General features: G+C 36.8%; 1 protein-coding gene across 1 annotated transcript in view; it reads right to left on the bottom strand.

Moving 5' to 3' along the window:
- LOC149187077 (protein DETOXIFICATION 16-like) overlaps nt 1-23,595 on the bottom strand; it is a 32,465-nt gene extending 8,870 nt beyond the window's left edge. The window contains exons 1-2 of the mRNA XM_089409546.1: nt 23,474-23,595; nt 23,270-23,337 (exon numbers count right to left, since the gene is read on the bottom strand). Of these exons, the coding sequence (XP_089265672.1) occupies nt 23,270-23,337; nt 23,474-23,595 (190 nt within the window). The remainder of the gene's footprint in view (nt 1-23,269; nt 23,338-23,473) is intronic.
- Nucleotides 23,596-24,428: the final 833 nt, after the last annotated feature.

The following is a 24,428-nucleotide window of genomic DNA, read 5'->3' as shown; positions in this document are numbered from 1 at the left end:
CCGCGTCTTTACTTCAAGCTGTGTCTGTATATAAAGGTGCCATTTCCTTCACCTCAGAGCCCTGAGCCTTATTTTTCTTTCCCATTTCTTCCTACGTATGGCTTGGTATCGTCCTTCATTCTTCGTTCCTGCAGCTCACAAGCGAAATGGAAATGACTGATCAAGAAAGGTGATGGGAGAGTCTTAAATGCAACAGATATATCAAATATGCCACCTTACGTGAAAAAATTCTTTGCAAAAGCACGCGTCTACATTTAATAGATGACAACTAATTCCTTTATTATCATTAAAAGCGCATGACCTTGAGTTAGATTATGGTAAGTGGCTTTTCTTGAATAGCATGCCCGAAAGATTTGCGATGGAGTGATTTTGCAATTTGGTTCACAATCGTCGCAGATCGCGACATCGCATTATTGCACTATCGCGCTCTCGCACCGACTCACAAATATAACATCGCAGAGTTGATTTGGCTTAATATTGCAACCATCGCTTTATCGCGACATCGCAACATCGCAGATCGTAGAAGTTTTATGCTTGCCATATTTTGTTAGCCCATTCCCTGCGATATGCGATCTTGCGATCGGGGTTATCGCAAATCGGAAAATCTTGAAGTCTTTATTATTAGCATTACCTTATTGCGATGCGATATATTGCTTAGTACGAGAATCTTGCACATACCGAGATTATACCCAAATGGAGGTGCTTATCTATTATTTTATGTTGCAGTTTTTTAAAGAATTTTTCTCTCATCATAAACTTAGGTTTTAAAGTATTCAGAAGATCTTCCTAAGCTTACGATGGTAACCTTATTTTGAAGAAAGGAAACTCTTGCTTTTCCTAAATTTTAACTAAGGGTCCCCATTCATTTAGTATTTTGGACAACACTTAAATGAAAAAAGGGGGGGGGGGGTTGTTGCTGGTCACAACAATTGGTGATTCACTTGGGAGAACCAGTTATCTCTGATTTTCTATTGAACTTTTCAAATTTCCAAAACAATTTTTTTTTAGAAAATTAAACTTTATTATAAAAAGATAAAGCACATTATACTCCAAACTGTCAATGACATTTTGTTCCAACCTCTTTCTATTTTAATTATTTGCTTCCTCAGCTTGTCCTTGCATTTACATCAGCCATTACTTGGTCTTGTAAAGATAAAATAAGGTCTTCCCTGTGTACCAGTTTTTTAAATATGCTCATTTGTCGTAGGTAGAGCCTCTGCTGCCAGCAGGCATTCATAGCCTCGACAGGGTTACCTATTACCCAGTAATGATCCTTTATCCTGCTTAAGGTGATCTACAACTTTCAAAGAAAAACCCATATTGACACTTTTTCCCTTTTTTATTCTTAAAGAACAATGTCTTGGTTTGGTAGCCAAATTATGACACAGTCATTCACTTGATTTACACTTTTGCTGAACAAGCTGGCTCGTGATGAGACCCCTTGTCTTTTGATCTCAACAATCTTAAGTCGTTGCCCTGTTTTGGTGGACAGTAATGGCAAAGGCAGCAAGTTATAATATCTGTGATTATGATAAGCCGGCTCGTGATGAGACCTCTTATTCTTCAAGATATAGTGTATCCTTGGGTTGTTTCTCTAAATGCTGCGATTTTCTTTAGCAGAGAGGAAGTCATTTTTTCCTTAAGAAAGCTCTGGACGACAATAATAGAGTTTTTGGAAATGGCTGTTCTACAAGGAATCCTCATTCTATTATTTATACTTTTCATTGTACTGATATAAAACAATTTCTTCACTAAGATTGCTTTCATCAATTTTCTTGAAGTTGAAACTAGTATCATATCTGGGTTAAAGTTTTTTAACTGTATCTATTAATAATAAAGATCAAGTTTCCAAAAGATTTACTATTTATACAAGCAGGAGTTCAAAATCTGATATAGAAATGGTGTCTTTAGTAAATGTCAAATGCTGTTAACCACAACAAATTTTATTAGGGAGGAAAATATTTAAAGAAATGAGAGGTAACTATTCCCTTGGCGTATGTACATGATAGGGGTAATTTATTCTCTTATTTTTCCTACCAACATTTAAAAATTAAATTATCCACCTAATAACCTAGCTAAACTACCCCTACTTCTATTCTAACTATACACAGACAAATTGACTAGGTAAAATGATATTTCCAGTGAAACCATCTTTTCATTTTTATTCCTACACATATGTACCTTTCAAACATCAGTGTTAAGAATAAAACTTTTCTTGGACTGTGAACATTGAATGTAGGATTAGAAAGTGTAACTTCAGGCAGAGTTCCGCTTGAAATTTCTTTCTTATGAAATCTTCTTTCCAATTGGATACCTATTGGATCATAAAAATCAGGATGAATTTCTGTTATGGATTGGTGATCATGTAATAGGAAAGATGACAAGCCAAGTTGCGAATATGATTTTTTAGTTTTAATGGCCTGTAATCTACTATGCGTTAAAGTCAAGCTTTTAGCAATTTCTCGTAAAAGGAAAGTTTCCACATATAAATCACTAAATAAATCAATGAAGAATAGATGGATATTTTTGGAAAGAGATTTATCAATCAACGCAAATTGCTGGCAAGTTTCCAAAAATACTTTTTTTTGTTGATGATGTTTTGGATGACATAGAAGTTTCTTCTGAAAGGCTGATATTGATTGATCGTGGAATTGAAAAACTTATGTATTTCCTTGACACAATTTAGTTTTCCAAAATGGTAATACATCTTTCGAATGTTCTTTGATAAGGTGCTCAATATACCATAGTAATCTATCAAAAGTCTAAAAATTTAAAATACAATCCGATTTTATACAAAATGAGTGCAAGCGAAAAAGAATGCAATGATTATCTGTATAACTAATGTTACAGCACAACTGAGATTGACTTGAAATATCTTCTTTTTCACAAGAACTGGCCAGAATTATGGGATCCGAGTAATTTTGAATTGCGTCTTGTGAATCAGAAAACAAGTTATGATTGGGAACAGGCATGGGGGTTTGCTCATGATACGAATCATAGATCGGGATATTGTTTTGAATAGTAAAATCATGCAAATGATCCGTCACTCTGGAATGAGAATCGACTGATATGATTCTTGAATTAGAATATCTCTCATTATCTGAGCTCTGTTGAGTTACTTGAGATAAATCAACATCATCATCATCAAAGTAGCTATCATAAATGATTTTATAGGTTTCTCTAGATTTTTCTTTTTCATCCAATATTTTCAGAAAAGGAAGTTCAAGTCGTTCTTGTTTGTAAATGATCAAAGGATGTTCTATAGCTGCCTCTTTATCTTGAAAAACTAACGATGAATCATTTGAATAATCCTCTGTACTTTTTGAGATATCATTAATACTGAGGGGGAAAAAATTATCATCACTAAATACATCAGGATAAAGAGAAAAATGTGATTCCGAAACAATGCATTTGAAAATATCATCGCGAAAAAATTCTTGTTCATCACATTCATTGTAGACATCGGGCTTTAGATCATACCTTTTCGTGTTTGTATTTTCCGAAAGAGAATTAATTTGTTGTTCTAACCTTGCCGTCTGCATTTGTTGACTTGCGATGATATTATCTAACCTTGTCTCCAAGTTGCTTTCTGGTTCCAAGGCAGGCTTTCTTTCAACGTTCTCACTTTTGTCTTCTTGCATTAGAGCAGGCATGTTTCCTAAGCTTTGGGAAGTTTCTTCATCATGAGTGATTGGCACATTCAAATTGGAATTTTCATTCCTATTAGAAGAAAATAAAACAAGACTTGGACTAATTTCTGGTGGATCGGACATAGGAAGTAGGGAATGCTCAGCATAATCTGAAGATTCTTCATTCATGAGTTCATTTTCAAGATCATATTTTAGACAATCAAGATGAAATCGCATATTAAAATCCCTAACAGATTCATCTTCTTTTCATAGATACTCAATTTCATCATATACCTGATCATAATCATAGCAATCAAATTTACAAATGAAAGCCTTGACAAATTGGTCCCAGTTGTGAATTGAGGCAACTGGGAGGGTTATACACCATTTTCTAGCTTCCGCCGTGAATGTGAGAGTAAAAATTCTGCATAAAATGCCTTCATCAATTCTTTGAACGTTCGAACTTGAAACACTTTGAATAAATTGAAGGGCATGATTAAAAGCAGAAAAATTATTCTTACCATTGAATTTTACCTGAGACAAGAGTCTTACCACTTTAGGTGGAGTGTTGGAAGAGGCACGAACATGGATGCAGCTCCAAATGGGAAGTTTGTGAGCAGCCATCCTAATTCAAATGATTACGATTTCAAACCATTCCAACAGACACTATGCTTCAGGCCCTCCTTCTAGCGCCAAATATGTTGAAGCCCCGAAAATCGGGTCGACTACAAGGGGTATACCCACCCGGTCCGGACCTTGGTTGGCAGCTCCTTATCCGTTTGGTGTAGCGGGTCCGACTGTGGATAATGGGACCAATTTCCCAATCTAAGGGTGTGTGTGTGTACAGAGTTGGATGATGCTGATCTAAGAGTTCTAATCTAAGCTACTTTAATCTAATTCTATGCTATTGTAATCTAATGAAAACAACACATCTAATCTACGCTAACATGGGATGTATTTCTTCTATTATGCGATCTAAAGAGATTTCAAATAATAACTGGTAATAAAGATCATTCAGCTATCATAAGAATGGAAATCAATTAAGATGAACCACTTTGCATAAAAAGTTAGGCAAAACAGTTGTGAACAGCATATCGCATAATAAGTTATTCATATATCAAACATAAATAAATGACTCCACCGTACAAAAGTGTCAAATGGTAACTCAAACATTCATGCAATAAAATATAAACAAATAAAAACTGTATATCACTTTAAGAATATAAGCAGAAATGGCCAAGAGATAAAAGTACCATTTATGACTGGTCCTACTCATAAGCTTCAAGGAACAATGATTTATCTCTACTTGTTTGAATATCTACCAAGAGTACAGAAGTGCAACATCAGTAGCAGATATCAAATGCAAACATTAATAAACCTTGATCTATTCATTCATCAAAACCTCCTCTGAGGGTGCAGAAGTGCATGTTCCGAGGACAAGTTTTTGACAAATTTCTGGACCCTTCTCTAAATGCATGAGAAGGGTTTAAATACTACTTCCTAATTCTAATAATAGTTTATTTACAAAATTTAGGATGCGGTTTTCAAATGACCGTCCTTTTTCTAATCTAATTTTTTAAGTAAAAACAACATTCTAAAGTAAACTACTTCTGAATCTAATCTTTAAAGTTGCATGCATTCATCATTGGTTTAAGGAGAGTCGGCTGGCTGACTTCTGCTTTGAGCTGGGCTGAGAAAACAGAATCTATGAGAGCTGGCACCATTTTTTTTGGCCGCATTAATGATACATTTCACAGTCATCCACTGACTATGCGGCTGCACCAAGTATGCCCAGTAACACTCCCAATTTAACCTGTTTAGTGCTTGGACCGCTTTTCCCTTTTCTTGCGTCTTCTGCTTCCATTCTGCTTCTAGTCATAGTTTATTTGGTAAATACCCCGGGGTGGTCTCTGATAGGTTTGGGTTCTCCGCCACAAATTTTTTAATGAATTGTGCATTGTAAGTCGCCTACGGTTCAGGAAGATGATACATGAGCTTTAAGTCTTGTGCAGCGAATGACCCAATGAGCCCATGTCCTTGAATCTTGAACTGTCTGTCGTTTATTTCTGCATTGTCAAGTATCCACTTGATCATATCCGTATATGGGAGAATTTTTGGCCTTGCTGCTATCCGATGAAGGAATGGGCACACTAGTTCTTATAAGGATGCTTCGGAAGAGCCCTGTGAGTCTGCGACAGCGGTAACCTTCATTATTCTGGGGTTTTCTTCTTCAAGCAGTTTGTACATGCTTTCCCACGTTGATATCTCCGCGTGTCTGCTACAAGCTGTGTCTATATATAAAGGTGCCATTTCCTTCACCTCAGAGCCCTGAGCCTTATTTTTCTTTCCCATTTCTTCCTCCGTATGCCTTGGTATCGTCCTTCGTTCTTCGTTCCTGCAGTTCACAAGCGAAATGGAAATGACTGATCAAGAAAGGTGATGGGAGAGTCTTAAATGCAGCAGATATATCAAATATGCCACCTTACGTGAAATAATTCTTTGCAAAAGCACGCGTCTACATTTAATAGATGACAACTAATTCCTTTATTATCATTAAAAGTGCATGACCTTGAGTCAGATTATGGTAAGTGGCTTTTCTTGAATAGCGTGCCTGAAAGATTCGCGATGGAGTGATTTTGCGATTTGGTTCGCAATCGTCGTAGATTGTGACATCGCATTATTGCACTATCGCGCTCTCGCACTGACTCACAAATATAACATCGCAGAGTTGATTTGGCTTAATATCGCAACCATCGCTTTATCGCAACATCGCAGATCGCAGAAGTTTTATGCTTGCCATATTTTGTTATCCCATTCCCTGCGATATGCGATCTTGCGATCGGGGTTATCACAAATCGGAAAATCTTGAAGTCTTTCTCATTAGCATTACCTTATTGCGATGCGATATATTGCTTAGTACGAGAATCTTGCACATACCGAGATTATACCCAAATGGAGGTGCTTATCTATTATTTTATGATGCAGTTTTTTAAAGAATTTTTCTCTCATCATAAACTTAGGTTTTAAAGTATTCAAAAGATCTTCCTAAGCTTACGATGGTAACCTTATTTTGAAGAAAGGAAACTCTTGCTTTTCTTAAATTTTAACTAAGGGTCCCCATTCATTTAGTATTTTGGACAACACTTAAATGAAAAAAGGGGGGGTTGTTGCTGGTCACAACAGAAGTATACAATTGCAATCCATGCTCAATAATTCTATTCAAACATTTATAAAGTTGTTTCCCCTCTTCCAATTGCAGTTGCAATTCTTGTTCTCATATCTTTTAACGCTTCAAGGATTTTCACCAATGTCTTCACCTTTTGATTGATTGACCTCTCTACTTCATCCTCAAGTATCAAAATTGAAAATTTAAGAAATGTATGCGAACTTGAGTGTATTTCAGCCACCTTTTCATTAAACAATGTTGTTTTATCTCCCTTATATAATTCATTTCTTGAATTTTCTCTCTCAAACCCATTCTTTACTGCATCAGAAAATTTACCATACTTCAAATAAGTGTGCACCTTTGCCCAATGAACTCTTACATGTTCCCTGGAAACAAGCTTGTTCAAAAGTTTCTATTGGTCTAGCAATTGGGGAATATTTCTTTCACAATGGATCATAATAACCACGAAGAGCAATCAATAAGAAATATACAAGCCACCAAGGTATGCTATGAGCTTTATGATGCCAAAGTTGTTGCGATATGCAATTTCGACAAGGTAATGTGTAGAACTTTGACCCAAACTGCTATCTTTACTCCCTCGTGCTTAGAAAATGCATCTTGCATTTATTTTATGCTAACCACGTGTGAACTAGGTGTAAACATATGAAAAATATTTTGTATAAGCTTTGGGTTACCTTTACTCTTGAAAGTGCAAGGAACAAAATTTAAGCTTATATTATCCTAGTCAAAACCTCGCAATGTTGCAGCTATAGTAAACATCTTGTTTTATCTTCCAATAAGAGATGTTGTCAAAGTGCTTCCATGTGGCATAAAGGCGATTGTAAAGGCATTTATAATAATTATTATTATCTAATTTTAAAGTCACGACCAAGTCAGACACCAAATTGTTGTATGAGACCCCCTTGTTTGTGGGACAAGGGATCCATCTCCGCGCAACAATTTCACTGCTAAGTCTACAAAGGCATACATACTCCACCTCCTCTGGTTTTGAGGTTGTGACCTCTTAGGAGGAAACACATGCTCTTAACCATTAAACCCACTCAAACTGTATAAAACCAACTGCCGAAAAAATTAAATTTATATTTAGTTGATCTTGATTCCCAAATAAATAAATATTTGTTACTTGTACTAAATACTAAATCTATTAATCCTATTAGAAATACCCATACAACAACATATAACATGCACAATAGTGCTCAAAAGAGTGATTTCAAACCTCGAACAATGAAAGAAAATCTACAAAAGTGCGTAGGTCGTTTTCCATTTTACTCCAATGTTGTTCATTTGCACCAGTTGTGAATATGTAAAACTTTCCATGTCCTTTTGTCTCAGGCAATGATGCAAAACATTTGTCATAGATTCATAAAATAAATGTGGATGGTTTTAAGCATTGGGATGCCACGTTGCTTCCTTGATTTTTATTTTTTATCATATGAAATTCATGATAATTGTATCAATTCCATATATGCCAATCTTTCGCAATGTGAGAGTTCTTGGGTTGTTTCTTGAGTTTGATCATGACTATAATAAATTAGAAACGAGCAGCGACAACTTTATATGTAATGTCTTTTTTCTTTTAACTTTCAAGACATGAGAAGCGACAACTTCATATGTAATGTCTTTTTTCTTTTGACTTTCAAGACAGGAGAATTTCATTTCTCCGACACAAATCAAAGCTAAATCCAGCTTTAGGAGGAAAATCGATCATAGTATTCACCATGGCCGCGCGAGCGGGAACAGAGAATTTTGTAAAATGGAGAGCAATACTCTGCGATCTCCCAAAGTCAATGAAATTCTGTTGAAGTTTGGCACCTTTCAAACTCTAAATTTCAATGAAGAAAAGAGAATTCAGACACTTGGGCTTTGTGTTTTCGGATTTTCACGGTGGCCGGCCAGATCATAATATAAATGATGAAAACTCTCTCTGCGGTGGGCGTCTCTTGGAATCAATAATTGCAATATATATAAAATAAATCCACAATATGACCGCAGGTGTACATGATTACATGGTTTCATTTTTCTTTAAAGAAAAGGCACTTATCCCACATGGAGCGTGTTTAAATGCCATACTAATACGATTACACATTTATGACAACGAAAAAGCTATTTATTAGTGGAAGGCCTTAGAATAATCTTTCTTCTGATATAGTGGGGCCTTAAAAGAATCCTTTCATATGGTTGGACTTAAACCAAAGGTAAAAGAAAATATTAAAATATGAAAATATTTTGATGTAGTGGGGCCTTAAAAGAATCTTTTCATATAGTGGGACTTAAACCAAAGGTAAAAGAAAATATTTTCTTTTCATATGGTGGGACTTAAACCAAAGGTAAAAGAAAATATGAAAATATTTTATTTTGATATAGTGAGGCCTTAAACCAAAGGTCACAAAAAATAATCTTTTCATATAGTGGGATTTAAACCAAAGATCAAAGAAAATATCAAATTAAACCAAAGATCAAAGAAAATATCAAATATGTTTTTGATATAGTGGGGCCTTAAACCAAAGGTGAAAGAAAAGAATAATCTTTTCATATAGTGGGACTTAAACCAAAGGTCAAAGAAAATATCAAAATTTTTTGATATAGTGGGGCCTTAAACCAAAAGTGAAAGAAAATAATATTTTCAAAATTTTTTGATATAGTGGGGCCTTAAACCAAAAGTGAAAGAAAATAATATTTTCATATAGTGAGGCCTTAAACTAAAGGAGTCAAAGAAAAGAATCTTTTTATATAGTGGGGCTTAAACCAAAGGTCAAAGAAAATATGAAAATTAATCAAAATATTTTGATATAATGGGGCCTTAAACCAAAGGTGAAAGAAAAGAATATTTTCATATAGTGAGGCCTTAAACTAAAGGAGTCAAAGAAAAGAATCTTTCTATATAGTGGGGCTTAAACCAAAGGTCAAAGAAAATATAAAAATCTTTTGATATAGTGGGGCTTACAGTGTTTCAGCCATGTATGTATATAATTTTTTTATTTAATGGGGCTTAAACCAAAGGTCAAAGAAAATATGAAAATCTTTTGGTATATTGGGGCTTCGGCCATGTATGTATATAATTTTTTGATTTAATGGGGCTTAAAACCAAGGTCAAAGAAATTATGAAAATCTTTTGGTATAGTGGGGCTTACAATGTATAAATTGATTATGGTAATGTATGGAAACCTTTTGATATAGTGGGGCTTAAACCAAAGGTCACAATGTTTGGGCCATATATGTATAAATTGACTATGGTAATGTATGTATGTGGGTCACGAGAGTACCACTTTTGAACTCCATAAAATGAACACACGTTAGATTCAATAATGACTACACTTGAATAATAATAAGAGATGCCCATCTTTATACTTTTATAATAACGAAGAGAGCCAAAAATTCATGACATAAGGATTATAATATGATAAAAGGGGCACTATGATTAGTAGTACATCAAAGGGGGCAAGAGAGAGGCACAACTCTTTTTTACGAAGATAAAGAGATCTTAGGTACATAATTCTTTATGATAAAACTACTTATTATTTCACTTTATAATAGGGTGTGCAGTACATTCTTCAATGGGAATTAAAGACAATTTTTTTTCATTGGGGGAAGGAAGGGAGGCTTTCTCTCATCTTTTGATAAGAAGACTTGAACCATATTCATTCAAGGACTTGGACCACATATGTGTATAAATTGACTTTATAATAAGGCCCAAAAGATTAATGAACATATGTTCTTTTACAACAAACACCCATACACATATCGCCTTTTGTTCTTTCACCTTTAGACTCATTATGGATGCAACACTCCTATGAATGGGGTTGGGATAGGAAGACACATGCAATGGCTTGTGGAACCTTTTGAAATCGTTGATGTGCATCAACAAGTGGGTGGGATAATTATTATGCACTTTTAGTGGATCATTAATGAGTTCACTTTAGTTAGGGTAAATGATAACTTATCAAAATATAACAACAATTAAATGAGGTCCTCATCTTGAAAGTATGTTATTTGCTATGAATATTCATTAATTATTTGGTAACAAGATTTCCATTAAAATGCTTATGTTAAATTTGTGTGGAGTCTTCTATTGTCCTCATGTATCATCACTCCTAGCTTCAAGGGCTAGCTATAAAAATTAGTTAAATATTTTGAAGATATTATACTTTATTGATAGTGATTTCTATATTTCACATTCTATATATATATGTATGTGTCTATGTACAAGCATATGTGGGGGTTAGTATTATATCAATAGGAAAGTTTCTCAAATATTATACAATTATAATTATCGTTTAGTTTTACACATTCCAAGACTTTAAACATGTCTAACACATTAGTGCTATTATTAAAATAATTAATATAATTCTACCCTTTAACGACACAAGTAATGTTTATTACACCATTATAATTATCATTATATAAAAATCTGATCTGGAAAGAGGTAACACTCACATCACTATATGTTAGGTTTGAAAATAAAACTCTAATATTTATAACAAATAAAAATACTAATAATTATATTTTGATTAAATATATATAAAAATATCTCCATATATATATAATAAATATGAAAGTTATGTATTAAAATTGCTAAATAAATAAATAAAAATTAAAAAAAGGAGATTGATGCAATATCATCATATAAATAAGAGATTATTTTTCTAATAATCAAAATTTTCTTTCTATATATTTATTAAAAAACATCCAAATTTTCATCTTTTTAATGTGATTCCAACAATTTTTTTGAGTACCTCTTTTCCACTTTCATACCAAATTATCACATAGTTTGTTTATATTGATGTATTTTTTGTCAAGGCACAATTATTTTCCAATTATGTCGCTTTAATGTTGATTCTTATGTATTTAGGAAGGAATTTACCTTTTTATGTTGACATGTGAGAATATGTGAGAATAACTTTAGGCAAGCTAAGGTAAGTATTCTTAAAGAAATCATAAATGATAGTTGTTCTTGTGTTGCTACAACACTTTTAGGTTTTTGTAACACCCTTATTTCACTACAACACCCTAGGTATTTTGGCGTTGCTACAATATAACTAAGGATCAAATGTTGCAACTCCTGTTGTTGCAACATGACTATAGGATAAGAGTTGCAACTCTACCTATTACAACATGAACAAGGATTGATGCTGCAACACAACTTTGCAACACAATAGAGCACAATTTTGTATCTTCATTGTTACAACATCCCAGTAGAATCAATATTGCAACTTGCCTAAGTCTAATGCTACAACACATTGACAGTTAACCATTGAGGATAAGTGTTGCCAATAAGGGATAGTTGTCATAGTGCACCTCCATCCAACCTCCAGTCACACAGTCATTGATAAATTATAGGTTGACCATTTGACCACCTAATGAAGAAAGTGACAAGATTTTTTTGGCGACCAACAAGGAAAATCGTACTGCAACATAAGGTCAATGAACTTCCACCTATCACAACAACTAAGTGAGTAAACATTTCTCTTATCCTTTCTACTTTTTGGTGAATTGTTGTAACTAACAAGGAACAACTTGAGAATATGAATATTCTCATTATTTTCCTTTGATCTTTTTGTTGCTAAATCTAGCACCTTGTGGCACAAGTGCTATAGGGGAGATAGAAAGCCTCCTAGAGACAATTTATGGGTTGATTGTAGACCAATGCCTAGGACATCTTAAATACAGGAGTTCTTGTAAGGTTATATGTGAGGGGTTTGCGACACTCCAATTGTCACGTAAAAGGTAATAGGAGGGGCTTGGTTCAATTAGCTTTCAAAGAGGTAGATTCAAGCCAACTCATGGATCCAAATGTTGGGGGTATATGGGGCAATCTCAAAGAGAAATGGTTTCTTCTTCTGGTGGCCGACACACGGAAATGAGACAGCTTAAAAACTGAAGTCGTAGGAATGATGGAGAGGAGGAAAGGAAGGAGGGAAATAGATGCATAGGGCTGTAACAAACAGAATCCTAAACAAGATTGTTCCAATAGAAGTGGAACTCGATGGATAGGGTTGTAAACAACACGTAATCCTAAACCATGGGTTTCCAATAGAAATATGAATGAAGGAGGAGATGGAGTGATAGAAACAACGGAGAATTTATTGAGTTTTCAAGCCTATGACATGGGTACCTCTATCACTAAATAGTGTGAGAAAGGTTGTGCTCATACAGGTACTGCAGGTTATTAAAAAACCAAGTAAATCTGTAATACACATAGGCACTATTCTCTATTTAGGAGCCGGAGTAAATCCATGAACCATGGAGAAACCAACAATCTCATTACACTATTTTAGAGAAGGAAAAACAATTTATGAAATGAGGTTACAGAAGGTAAAACTTACTGCACATTAATCATGTTAGGAATCAATGGGAAAATACCATTTAACTCAAAGGCTCCAATAACTAGTCCATACACTCAACAATGATATTAGCGAAACCCCCATGAACAAGCAAATTAGAACCAAAATGGTATCACAGAGTTCAACCCTTGTGGGCTAGAATATCCGGAACCTCTGTATTATGTTTCATCCCCTTATTTATAAGAAGAGGGGGAGAGCTTTGAATTACAATCAAAATATCTAAGCCTAAGCCCCAACTATCATGCTAGACTAGCTGTCTCGGCTTTGCCAAGCTCTGCTACCACCTACCTAAGATTATAATAGGGATCGAATCCCTTTCTTGGAAAAATAAATAAATAAGTGCTCAGAGAAAGAAAGTCGAGAGAGGAAGGAGGTGTCCCCTTGCTGCTTTAGTGGAGGCCTTGGATGGAGCCACAACCTTGTTGTTGTCATGCTTCTCTCTGTTGTTGAGGCGGTTTACTGCTGCATCAGTCGGCTTTTGTCAACTCTCCTTTGACTGCTTTCGGCACCAACTTATGGAGGTGTGTTACAGGCTGAGTCCTTCCATGAATGCGCCCATACCTTCATTAAACTCCCCAGCTGCTGACCCATCTGCCCATTAAAATCTCTGCGCAGTCCTTTCGGTGCTATGTTGTAGCGAACAGTGGATCAGTCATGGGCCTTTTAACACCAAAAACAAATAGAACAAGTGGGTATTTTTAATTAATTCTTAGGCATTTATCCTTTATGCCCTTTTATTATAGCCCCTTTTTTATTTCTTCATATGAACACAGGAGGAGACCGAGGGCTTATCTTTAAAGTGCTTAAGGCCTTGAATTGCTGTGCAGGGGCCTTTTTCTTTATATCACATAAGTCCTTCATCGGCCGATTTCCCAGACCCAAAATCTTTGTTAATCACAACTTATAATATACTGCGTCCGGAGTTTTTTCTATCACATCGCAATCGCCGATAAACCCGAGACCTAGAGTCACCAATCGCCGATCGCTAATCTACTCCTCCGATGCTCTTTATCCACCTAGGCTCGCTGATGCTGATATGCAATGTGCCCAGACTCGCCGACCCCGATATGCGATTTTTCCCTTAGACTTAGCCATTTTTTGGGTTTTCTAAGCTTTCTAAAGGGATTCTTCAACAGGTCCTAACTTCTGATCCAGGAACCCTTCTTTTGACTTCTATATGCCCCCAGAAAGCTCTTTCCGACCACGCTACAATAGAGAGGGTCCCATCTAGCTTTGATATCTTCTGTGGCTCAAAATTTGGAATCAAAATTCACTGCTATTTAGCTTGTTAAGCAACTGATGACTGATAAAGCAGTGAGTGACAACAGATCTCTTAATCAAGTTAGACTTCAATGATGTGTATAAAACCCCCTACTTTACTTGAGTTAGGGGAGGACAAAATAATTTATTTTTCTTTCTAAATTTCCATTAATACCAAGATCATGGTTATGTTCCATTTTCTATTATGCTCTGTGTGAATGGTGTGATGCTAACTTAGGTGATTTTTTTATTATAAAAATTTCCTCACCTAAGGAGGTAGGGCCCCCTCTTTAGTCAAGTATTTCTTGTAACAATATAAATTAGTTCATACTTCTATTTATATTTATGTAACTTAGTTCCTTTATACTATTGCAGCTCTCTAATTTGATAAATTACTTATTTTTCTACGTTGTTGTAACTTGCTAACTTGGTAAATTGCTTTGTTTTCGTACATTGTTGCAAATTTCTAACTTAGTAAATTACTCTATTTTTGTATGTTGTTGCAACTCAATGATCGGATCAATAACTATGTACCTCTATATTGTTGATTTATCTGTTAACTTAAAATTGTTTCTTTAAATTTCTACAACTCATAATTCTAAATAGGTAATTTACTCTGTTTTCTAAGGATTGTATTTCACTACTTTGTTTTCTAGATTTACATTGTTTTTTTTTGTTATGTTTAGTTGGATTGCATTCTGTGTATTGTATTGGATCAACATTCTACCATTGCATATGGATCTTTGTTCTATGGATCAAGATCACCATAAACTTCAACAAGTCACCACTTTACTACCTGTGTCATTTACTTTATTTATGTGTGGGTTATTATACCTATGTCAAGGGTTGTAGAATTAAGCTTCTTAAGCCCACTAGGTAGAGGTGTGCTATTTCAATTTTGCAAGTGTGATATTTAATTTCCTGCAAGTGTGGTTTATTTTCATAGTGACTTGTAAAATACATGAATATCTTGCTCTAAAACACAAATCCATAATATCACAACCTAATTCACACTTAATAGTATTGTACTAGCATATATATAGTGCATGACATTTCATAAGTTCCATATGAACATTGGATTGTTGATTAAGTGCATAGTTCCTCATTTATCAGCTAAATAATTAGGAATTAGTTGAAGAACCCATCATTTTTGGTGCCATTACTAGGAAACAGTCAATAATGCAATTCCTTATTTTTTGTTTTATTTAGTGAGTAAATTTCCTTAAATTAACTGATGTGATGTGTTTTATTCAATTTTTTCTTTTTCAATAATTTGTCTGATAAAATTTTTTATTTTTATTTTCCATGCTTGTAGCTAGAGATTGGCAAGGTAGATGCATTATCTCCCCCAAAAATCCATATGAGACTAATAATGTACGAGATTCTCAAGAGGAGAAAGGACAGAGTCAACTGAACTATTTAACTCCTACAACAAGCTACCTTGCCAAGAAGAAACCTTAACCCTCTATTTAGGGACCTCAAATTGTATAACCTTCACCCTTTAGACCAATACAAATCTTATTCCTTGAAGGTATGAAAAATGAGTAGTCCCACTCTGAGGAGCTGATTTTTTTAGACTCTCCTAAAGTAGCTGTAAAATAAGAGGAAATTTCTCGAGAAAGATGACACATGAGATTATCAAGGAAGAAACATCCACATTTAGATTCCCTATTCATGAGTCGGATGAAGAGACCAAGAAGAAGAATATTCCATAGTCAGCCTTTCCCAACTTCCATGGCTTATTGAAAGATGAGACTAACACCTTCCTCTTTGAATTTGATGTTCTCTACAAAAGTTATGACTATGTGATGGATGCTCAGAGGTCGATACATTTCCCTACTACACTGATTCATCAGGCTTAGCAACAAGAAAATTTTCACCTACACACAGATGAAATGAAAATCCTAAGATATACTGAGAGTATTGCAAAGACAATGAAAGGAGGGAGGGAGTACTAAGATAACACAAAATTACGCTACATTGAAATATTCACTTATAATTTACAAAGGGTAAGATAGGGAGGTTTGGCTCCTGATACACTGTGTATTCCTACTACAAGGAATCTAGAATTAGGGTATTGAACTTATAAACTTGATGGGTGGAGGATATGTCTCTCAACAATCTTATGGTTTCATTATTAAATTATGTCAAATGTGATCTAGAGGCACTTTTAACACTGACAAAGGATTGAGGGACATATTAACAAGAATCGACAAGATTGTTGGTAATGGAACTACCAAAGATAAGATTGGAAAAATGATCAAATATTTTAAAAATTATATAATTATTTCATTTAATTCCAAATTGGGCATGTTACATGTGAACAAGAAGAAGGGAGAAGCAAAATTAACTTTGGAAATCTTTTTTCCAAAGTGTAGAAGAAAGCACCAGTTGAAGGAATGTCCATTGCATCACAATGAATATTGCACAATATGTAGTGAGGACCATGATACAAGCAAGTTTGTATAACTACCTACATTAAAAGTTGTCTATCATGAAGCTGAAGAACTAGAGCAACTATGTTTCATTTATCATAAGCACCCATTGCAGCCAATACCTCAATGTATGATTCAATACCAATCATGAAGTTATAACTGATGTTGGACTAACCCTTCAATGCATTATTCTTCGTTTCCATGGTGCTTTCATACTCAAACTTGAATGGCTTCCCCACCTAGCCAAACTTGGCTACAAGGGTGGAGGAATCCATCCTTCAGAGGCCCTCAACAAGCCTTGCTGCAACCACCTGTGCCACTTCTTCTCCACCAATGCAATCATCGACATCCGCTTCTCCTCAACCTCAACTTCCTAAACAACCCATTCCTAAAACAAATAATGGTAACACAAGTCCACTAATGCAAGCTGTTGGGCTTGCTACTTACCCGACTTACTCCATCTCTTCCCTAGATTTTCATGACAACCACCTTAGATCAGAGAATACTTTGAACACTTTAATGGGGAAATTCCTAATGAAGAATCGAAATTGGTTCAATCTTCGAAAACATCAAAAATAAATCAAGATATCCCAAAACCCCAAGTTCCTCCTTAAACTGAAATATTGGATCTAGATAAACCTACCACCAAGCCTTAATTTGATTTCTTAAGTGAAATCAAGAATTTGTTTGTTCACATACCATTGTTCTAAGAAATCAAAGACGTTCCTATTTACTCAAAAGAGGTAAGGAAATTATGTGTACAGATACCTAGTAGAAAAAAAAAGAGTCCCCCCATGGTAAAATTGTTGAAGCTTATGATGGGGAGGGCGGATACTTGCTAAAAAATACTCAGATATCGACAACCTTATGGTTAATGTGCAAATCAACCACACAATTATCCCCAACACATTGATAAACCTTGGTGCCACTATTAATGTAATGACCTGCGAAATAATGGAATGCCTATGATTTCTAGTCTTAAGTGAACCCCCACCATCTTACATCATGTTGATAGATCTACTGTCAAAACAAAATGAATCTTCGAGGATACAATAATCTCCATGGATTCATGGGAGTATCCTATTGATTTGATGGCTCTACAACCTAAGTCATCCCTTTGGGATTATCCTCTAATCTTGGGAAGGTCATGGATAGCCACTGCATATGCATACACAAATTGCAGATTTGGAAACATGACAATCTCTCATAAGACCTCCATTAAAAGACAAACCCTATATCCTCCAACTAAATCTAGTATTGATCCTGAAATTCCACTTAGGGAAGACGAAGAGGAACATGATGAGGAAGAAATGGCTTATAAATTCCTTACCATAGACCAATATCTTTCCCTTAGAGAGAAACTAAGGATGAATAAATTTGTGACTTTATACCCTCCTCCTCATTATTCAACTCACATATTCTCACCCATACAATGGATCTTGAAGTGTAGGCTTCTCTTGCCACTACAAATACATCACTTGTAAAACATGATTCCTTTTTCAAATAATAATAAAGCTCAACTATAGAAAACTTAGAAAATAGCCCTGGGAAAACCTCAAAAATCAATCAATGGCTAACATAACACCAAAATGAATGACTAATCAAGCTTCTACAAAAGCGTAGTGTTGCTTTTTCCTGGGACTATACTGACATGAAAGAGATCCATCCTTATTTGTTTACACACTACATTTATATCAAGGAGGACAATAGAGCCATCTGAGAACCTTAGTGATGCATGAATCCTAGTTTTTTGAACATCAGTAAAGAAGAGTTGCAAAAATTATTTTCAATTGATTTCATCTACTCCATTTATAACAACCAATGGGTTTCCCATCTTATCATTGTACATAAAAAGAAAGGGAAATAGAGGATTTGTGTTAATTACAGATAACTCAATAAAACCACGTATAAAGACCACTTCCCATTATCATTCATTGACTAGGTACTAGACACATTGGTAGGAAAGAAGTACTTATTTTTCCTCAATAGAAATAACCATATTTAGATCACTCCAAAAAACAAGAACAAAACCACATTCACTTTCCTTAGGAGACATTTCCTTAACGTGTTTTTCCATTTAGACTTTGTAATGCTCGTGCAACTTTTCAATGAGCTATAGGTGAAATATTCTTTGATCTAATACATAATTACATAAATAATTATACTACCTATGCCAATAAATTTGATGTGGAATTAGACAATCTATAGAAAGTATTAATCAATTATAAGAATTTTCATGTAGCTCTCAGTGACGAAAAATGCTTAATAATGCTAATAGAAAGTATAGTGGTGAGGCATCATATTTATTCAAAGTCCATCAAAATGGATTTGGAAAAAAAATAAGGTAATACTGAACTCGTTGAGTCCACGAACTCAGAAAGAGGTATAAAATTGTATTGGATATCCTTATTATTATGTAAGATGAATTTATTACTTTCAAGATATACAAAACTTTAATAAAATAAATCCAAAAACCTTGTGACGATTATTCCTTCTTTGCGATGGATTTGGTAAATAATTAAGACGGGTTCAATGCAAATTGCAATTTCTTTCTTAGTTCTATGTTTCCTTATACAATCTTAAATATAATTAAAATTTCACGAAAAGCTTTAAACTACACTTAATCAATTAATAACTATAAATGTTTCTATTTAATACATTAAAAAACTACCATTAAAAATTATGCATAAAACTATAAAATTTTATTTTAATAGTTCCAAACTTCCAACAAAAATGAGCTCTAAAAATATATGTTAGCACAAACTATAATAGGTGCCCTTTCTCCAATTTTTAATGAATTAAATTTAAGGAACGTGGAGGGGATGTATAAAAGATTAGATAGGATGTCAGAATAAAATCAAAAATAAAATTATCGTGACCAACATTGTTTACTAGTCGGCTTAGTGCCTACTTTCCTAACTACTCATTCCATTGATTATTTTTGAAAATTTCATCATCCAGTTGACTGCATAGTCATTATTACTCCGTAGACCCAATGGTATGTATATATGATATATCCAGCCACCAGTGTCATTCCCCTAGGCCAGCGGTAGTCTTTCAACCGCTCTTAGTGAGGTGCGGCACCACCGAACACTTTCTTTTCACCAATACTTATGTTCATGGACTACGCCTAACCACTTGTCCTACTTAGTTTGTGTTTCTCAACCAAGTAATTATTATGTTTCCTTTATACCAATGAACACCCATACACATTCATTATCATCAACAATTATAAATGAAGAACACAATTGCACAGTATAAAGGGAGGGGAAACTCCCTGAACAATGAGTCTGCCCGAATATATTATATTAATCAACTTTCCAATATTACAAGCTTTACAAGTATACTTGGGAAACACCAAGTTTCATACTTAGCCAAATTTACAACTTGTCACACCTTCATGTGCCAACCAAAGTTCCTTGCCCAAGCTGGGCGGGCGCACCCTCACACGAGCTGCCAACCGCACTTCTCAACCGAACCTTGTTCCGACGGGCGGGCGACCTCACCCAAGTCACCCTTCGTTTTCTTCTACACGGCGGGTGGGCAACCTCACCCGAGTCCCCATTCACCACCTCCACGTTTAGCCTTACACGACAGGCGAGCGACTCACCTGAGTCACCACCCACGCCTTCCACCCGAACGCCGGGTGCCTTCACCCATTCCCTCACCCGATAACCAAATGTAGTGCTTCACCGTGTGCCTTCGCCCAAGAACAAGCGCATTACCACCTGTGCTCCTTACAACGTACACCTCACACTCTTCTTCGCATCACCAAATGATCTTGCTCGAATGCTTGATTGATTGATTGATTGCCGAATGATCCAACAACGCGTCCAATATATACGCTATGTTGTGCGGTTGTGCCACCTCTCGGCTGACCTTTGTTTTTACTCCAACCAATGCCTTTGTTTGCCTTTCCATTCAGTCAGCCCATCGGCCAACACTCCAAACAACAACTCTTTATCGTTGGCTTTGCTAAGTGAATGCCCACGCTTGTTCATCATATAAACATGTGACTCACTCCTCCACTTCGCATAAGTGACCGCTCTATCGTTTTTGTGTAGTTCATCCGTACACCAAGTCGAACTTCATCCAAACCAACCTTCACATGCATTTCGGTTATGCCAAGGACCGCAGGTCCTTACATCCTCCTCCACCTGAAGTCGTTGTCGTCCCTGACAACATGCCATCCTGGTAGCCATCCACCAAGATCAAGATTTTTATATCTGAACAGTGTTATCCATGATATCAACTCCTCCACATACCGTAAAAATCCCTGCAACATATGTAGAACCACATCTCCATCATGTGTCATCCTCCCGTGTAGTCTGCCTACCAAGATACTCCACCTGATTCTGCCATCTGTATGCACACTGGTACCCCTCATGACTCAAGCTAGTTGGGTAGCTAATCCAACCATACGCCCAAACCACAAGAATGCACATCCTTATGCCATCATCAGTCTTTCCTTGACTTCTGCTACATCTCGGACTCATCAAAGTCTGCTCAAAATCCCATGCTCAGGTCCATGGAAACTCCATCCCATCTGCAACATGTCCAGTCCATGGTCTTGTTGTACAAGGAGTGTACAACCTCTCCATCGGATCATACAAAACATCTCCATGTCACATCAACATCTGCACAACATCTCTGCCTCGGCACTCCCATAGAATGTCCATGAATGACACCTCTATACATGCTCCTGCATCATGTCCCTGCATACTCATGCTCCATGTCTCCAACCTGATGTCCATGACTCTAGTTGTCCATGATGCCCAACCAAGTGGCCTCATCCCAACATCTGATCATCCGCATCCAAGTCTGCAAATCTATCATAAAGAAGCCTCCTCCAAGGCCCCTTGCTAAGTTGGTGTAGCCCCTCCCAAACAAGGTCCCCATACCAACCCATCTCCAAGGTTGTTTATAGAGAAAGGAGGGCTAGGAAGTTTCCTCCCTAACTCTCATCCACCCATGTATCAGATTGATATTGTGTCCTCAAGTATCTATGCAACTGAAAGTCATATATACCCATAGCATACCTGCAAAATTCCACTATACCAGCCGGATCTCTACCTGCATAATCTTCTCCAACCACTGCCTCTGAAGTAGTACTCGGACTCCCTTCATTTGCAACTCCATTGTGAAGATCATCAGTAGAAGATGTCTCTGTCAAGTGCTCCCTGATTCGTGAGATTGTCCTCTCACTTCCTTCCTTCTTCCTCGCTCTTTCAACGAAGTCAATCACCTTCCCTTCCTTCGTTGTTTGAGTCATACTCCCAAGTCCTCTTTGCTCTACATCCTCATGCTTCACATTCAGATCTTTGGGATACAAAGTCATAGAATTCATCCTCGGTCTATACCCCAAGCAACTCCTTCTATTCATCGGAACCAACATAGTTCTTCCTCCAGCTGTGATCAAGAGAATGTCCCGGTCCACCATTGGTATGGCTTGTGCAAGCTTCATGAAATCTTGCCCCAGCACCATAGAATGATCATCCATGTCCACGATCCTCAAGTCCAACTTTCCAAACCACGAGCCCACTCTCACCTGAGTGTTCTCCATCACACCAATAATAGCTTTCATGGTAGAGTTGACTGCTTTGAAAGCACTCCACTCCCTCTCCATTTCAGCTTTCTTCCCAAAAGACTTTGCTGCCTTCTTACTCAAGAAGCTATGAGTAGCCCCCGTATCCACAAAAGCTACAAATCTCTTGCCCTTCACGGTCACCTGCACAAAACTCAGCTTCAAGGCATCACTTCCTTCTATTGGCTTTATCTTGTGTCTCACATCAACAACCTTCTTCAAAAACTTGACCTCAGAAGTGTCCATTGGCTTGTGCTCCAATTTGACATTCCTCCTAAGGTACTTCACTCCCTTGCTTGGCCCTTCTAAGCAATTCGATCCTGGCTCAGCTTGACTTCCTTCAAGCTTTTCCTCCATCGTATCCTGCTTAAGTGCACCAACCAAGTGCCCATTGACTACCTTCATGGAACTAAGCTTCCGAACATCCTCTGGATTATTACGGTAGTGAGTCCCTAGCCTGTAAATGTAGTCGAGCTCATCCTACTCAATTACAACAACCTTCTTATCAAGAAGTTTCTTCTTCATCTCGTCCTCAAGCTGCTTGATTTCTGTCTCCACCATGGCACTTTTCTTCCTCAGTCAGGCTCTTTCATCCAAGAGCTCTTGAAGACCAAGCCCATTCCATTGGATCTCCTTGTCAAGTTCCTTGAGTTCATCATCTATCATACTTCCACATTGAAACTTGAGTTCTTCAAGTTCTTCCCTCAGCATCGAACAACTTTCTCGAATCTTCATATTCTCAGCCTTCATCGAAACCCAGTCAGAACTCCATCTACTCATCTGTTCCAACACTTTGTACCGGAAGACTTCACTTGCGTTATGGCTAGACTTACCTGTCATAGGTTCATCCACCATCTTTTCCCTTTCAGCCTTCTCCATATTCACCAGCTTCGCCAAGTTCCTGCAAATCGAACCAGTTCTTGTTCCACTTGTGTGAAACCAACTTCCTTCACCTACAAGTACTTGTTTCCACTGTCACCAACTTTCAAATGTATGCACACTTGCACTTTGTCACGAGCCATCTGCTCTTCGTTCACCAGCTCCAACCATGAGCTCTGGTACCAACTGTCACGCCCCTAGGCCGGCGGTAGTCTTTCAGCCGCTGTTGGTGAGGTGCGGCACCATTGAACACTTTCTTTACACCGATACTTATGTTCATGGACTACGCCTAACCACTTGTCCTACTTAGTTTGTGTTTCTCAACCAAGTAATTATTATGTTTCCTTTATACCAATGAACACCCATACACATTCATTATCATCAGCAATTATAAATGAAGAACACAATTGAACAGTATAAAGGGAGGGGCAACTCCATGAACAATGAGTCTACCCGAATATATTATATTAATCAACTTTCAACTTTCCAATATCACAAGCTTTACAAGTATACTTGGGAAAAACCAAGTTTCATTCTTAGCCAAATTTACAACTTGTCACACCTTCGTGTGCCAACCAAAGATCCTTGCCCAAGCTGGGCGGGCACACCCTCACACGAGTTTCCAACCACACTTCTCAACCGAACCTTGTTCCGACGGGCGGGCAACCTCACCCAAGTCACCCTTTGCTTACTTCTACACGGCGGGCGGGCGACCTCACCCAAGTTCCTGTTCACCACCTCCGTGTTTAGCCTTACACGACGGGCGAGCGACTCACCTGAGTCACCACCCGCGCCTTCCACCCAAACGCCGGGCGCCTTCACCCGCGCCCTCACCCGATAACCGAACGTAGTGCTTCACCGTGTGCCTTCACCCAAGAACGGGCGCATTACCACCTACGCTCCTTACGACCTGCACCTCGCACTCTTCTTTGCATCACTGAATGATCTTGCTGGAATTCTTGATCGATTGATCGATTTCTGAATGATCCAACATCGCGTCTAATATATACGCTATGTTGTGTGGTCATGCCACCTCTCAACCGACCTTTGTTTTACTCCAACCAACGCCTTTGTTTGCCTTTCCATTTGGTCGACCCATCAGCCAACACTCCA

The sequence above is a fragment of the Pinus tabuliformis genome, chromosome 3_1 (genome assembly GCF_031772625.1).
Source record: "Pinus tabuliformis cultivar Carrire ecotype Pingquan chromosome 3_1, CPIR1, whole genome shotgun sequence".
NCBI classification, from domain to species: Eukaryota; Viridiplantae; Streptophyta; class Pinopsida; order Pinales; family Pinaceae; genus Pinus; species Pinus tabuliformis.
Note: the sequence above shows the minus strand (reverse complement) of the source record. Positions and strands in the feature narration are given on the sequence as shown.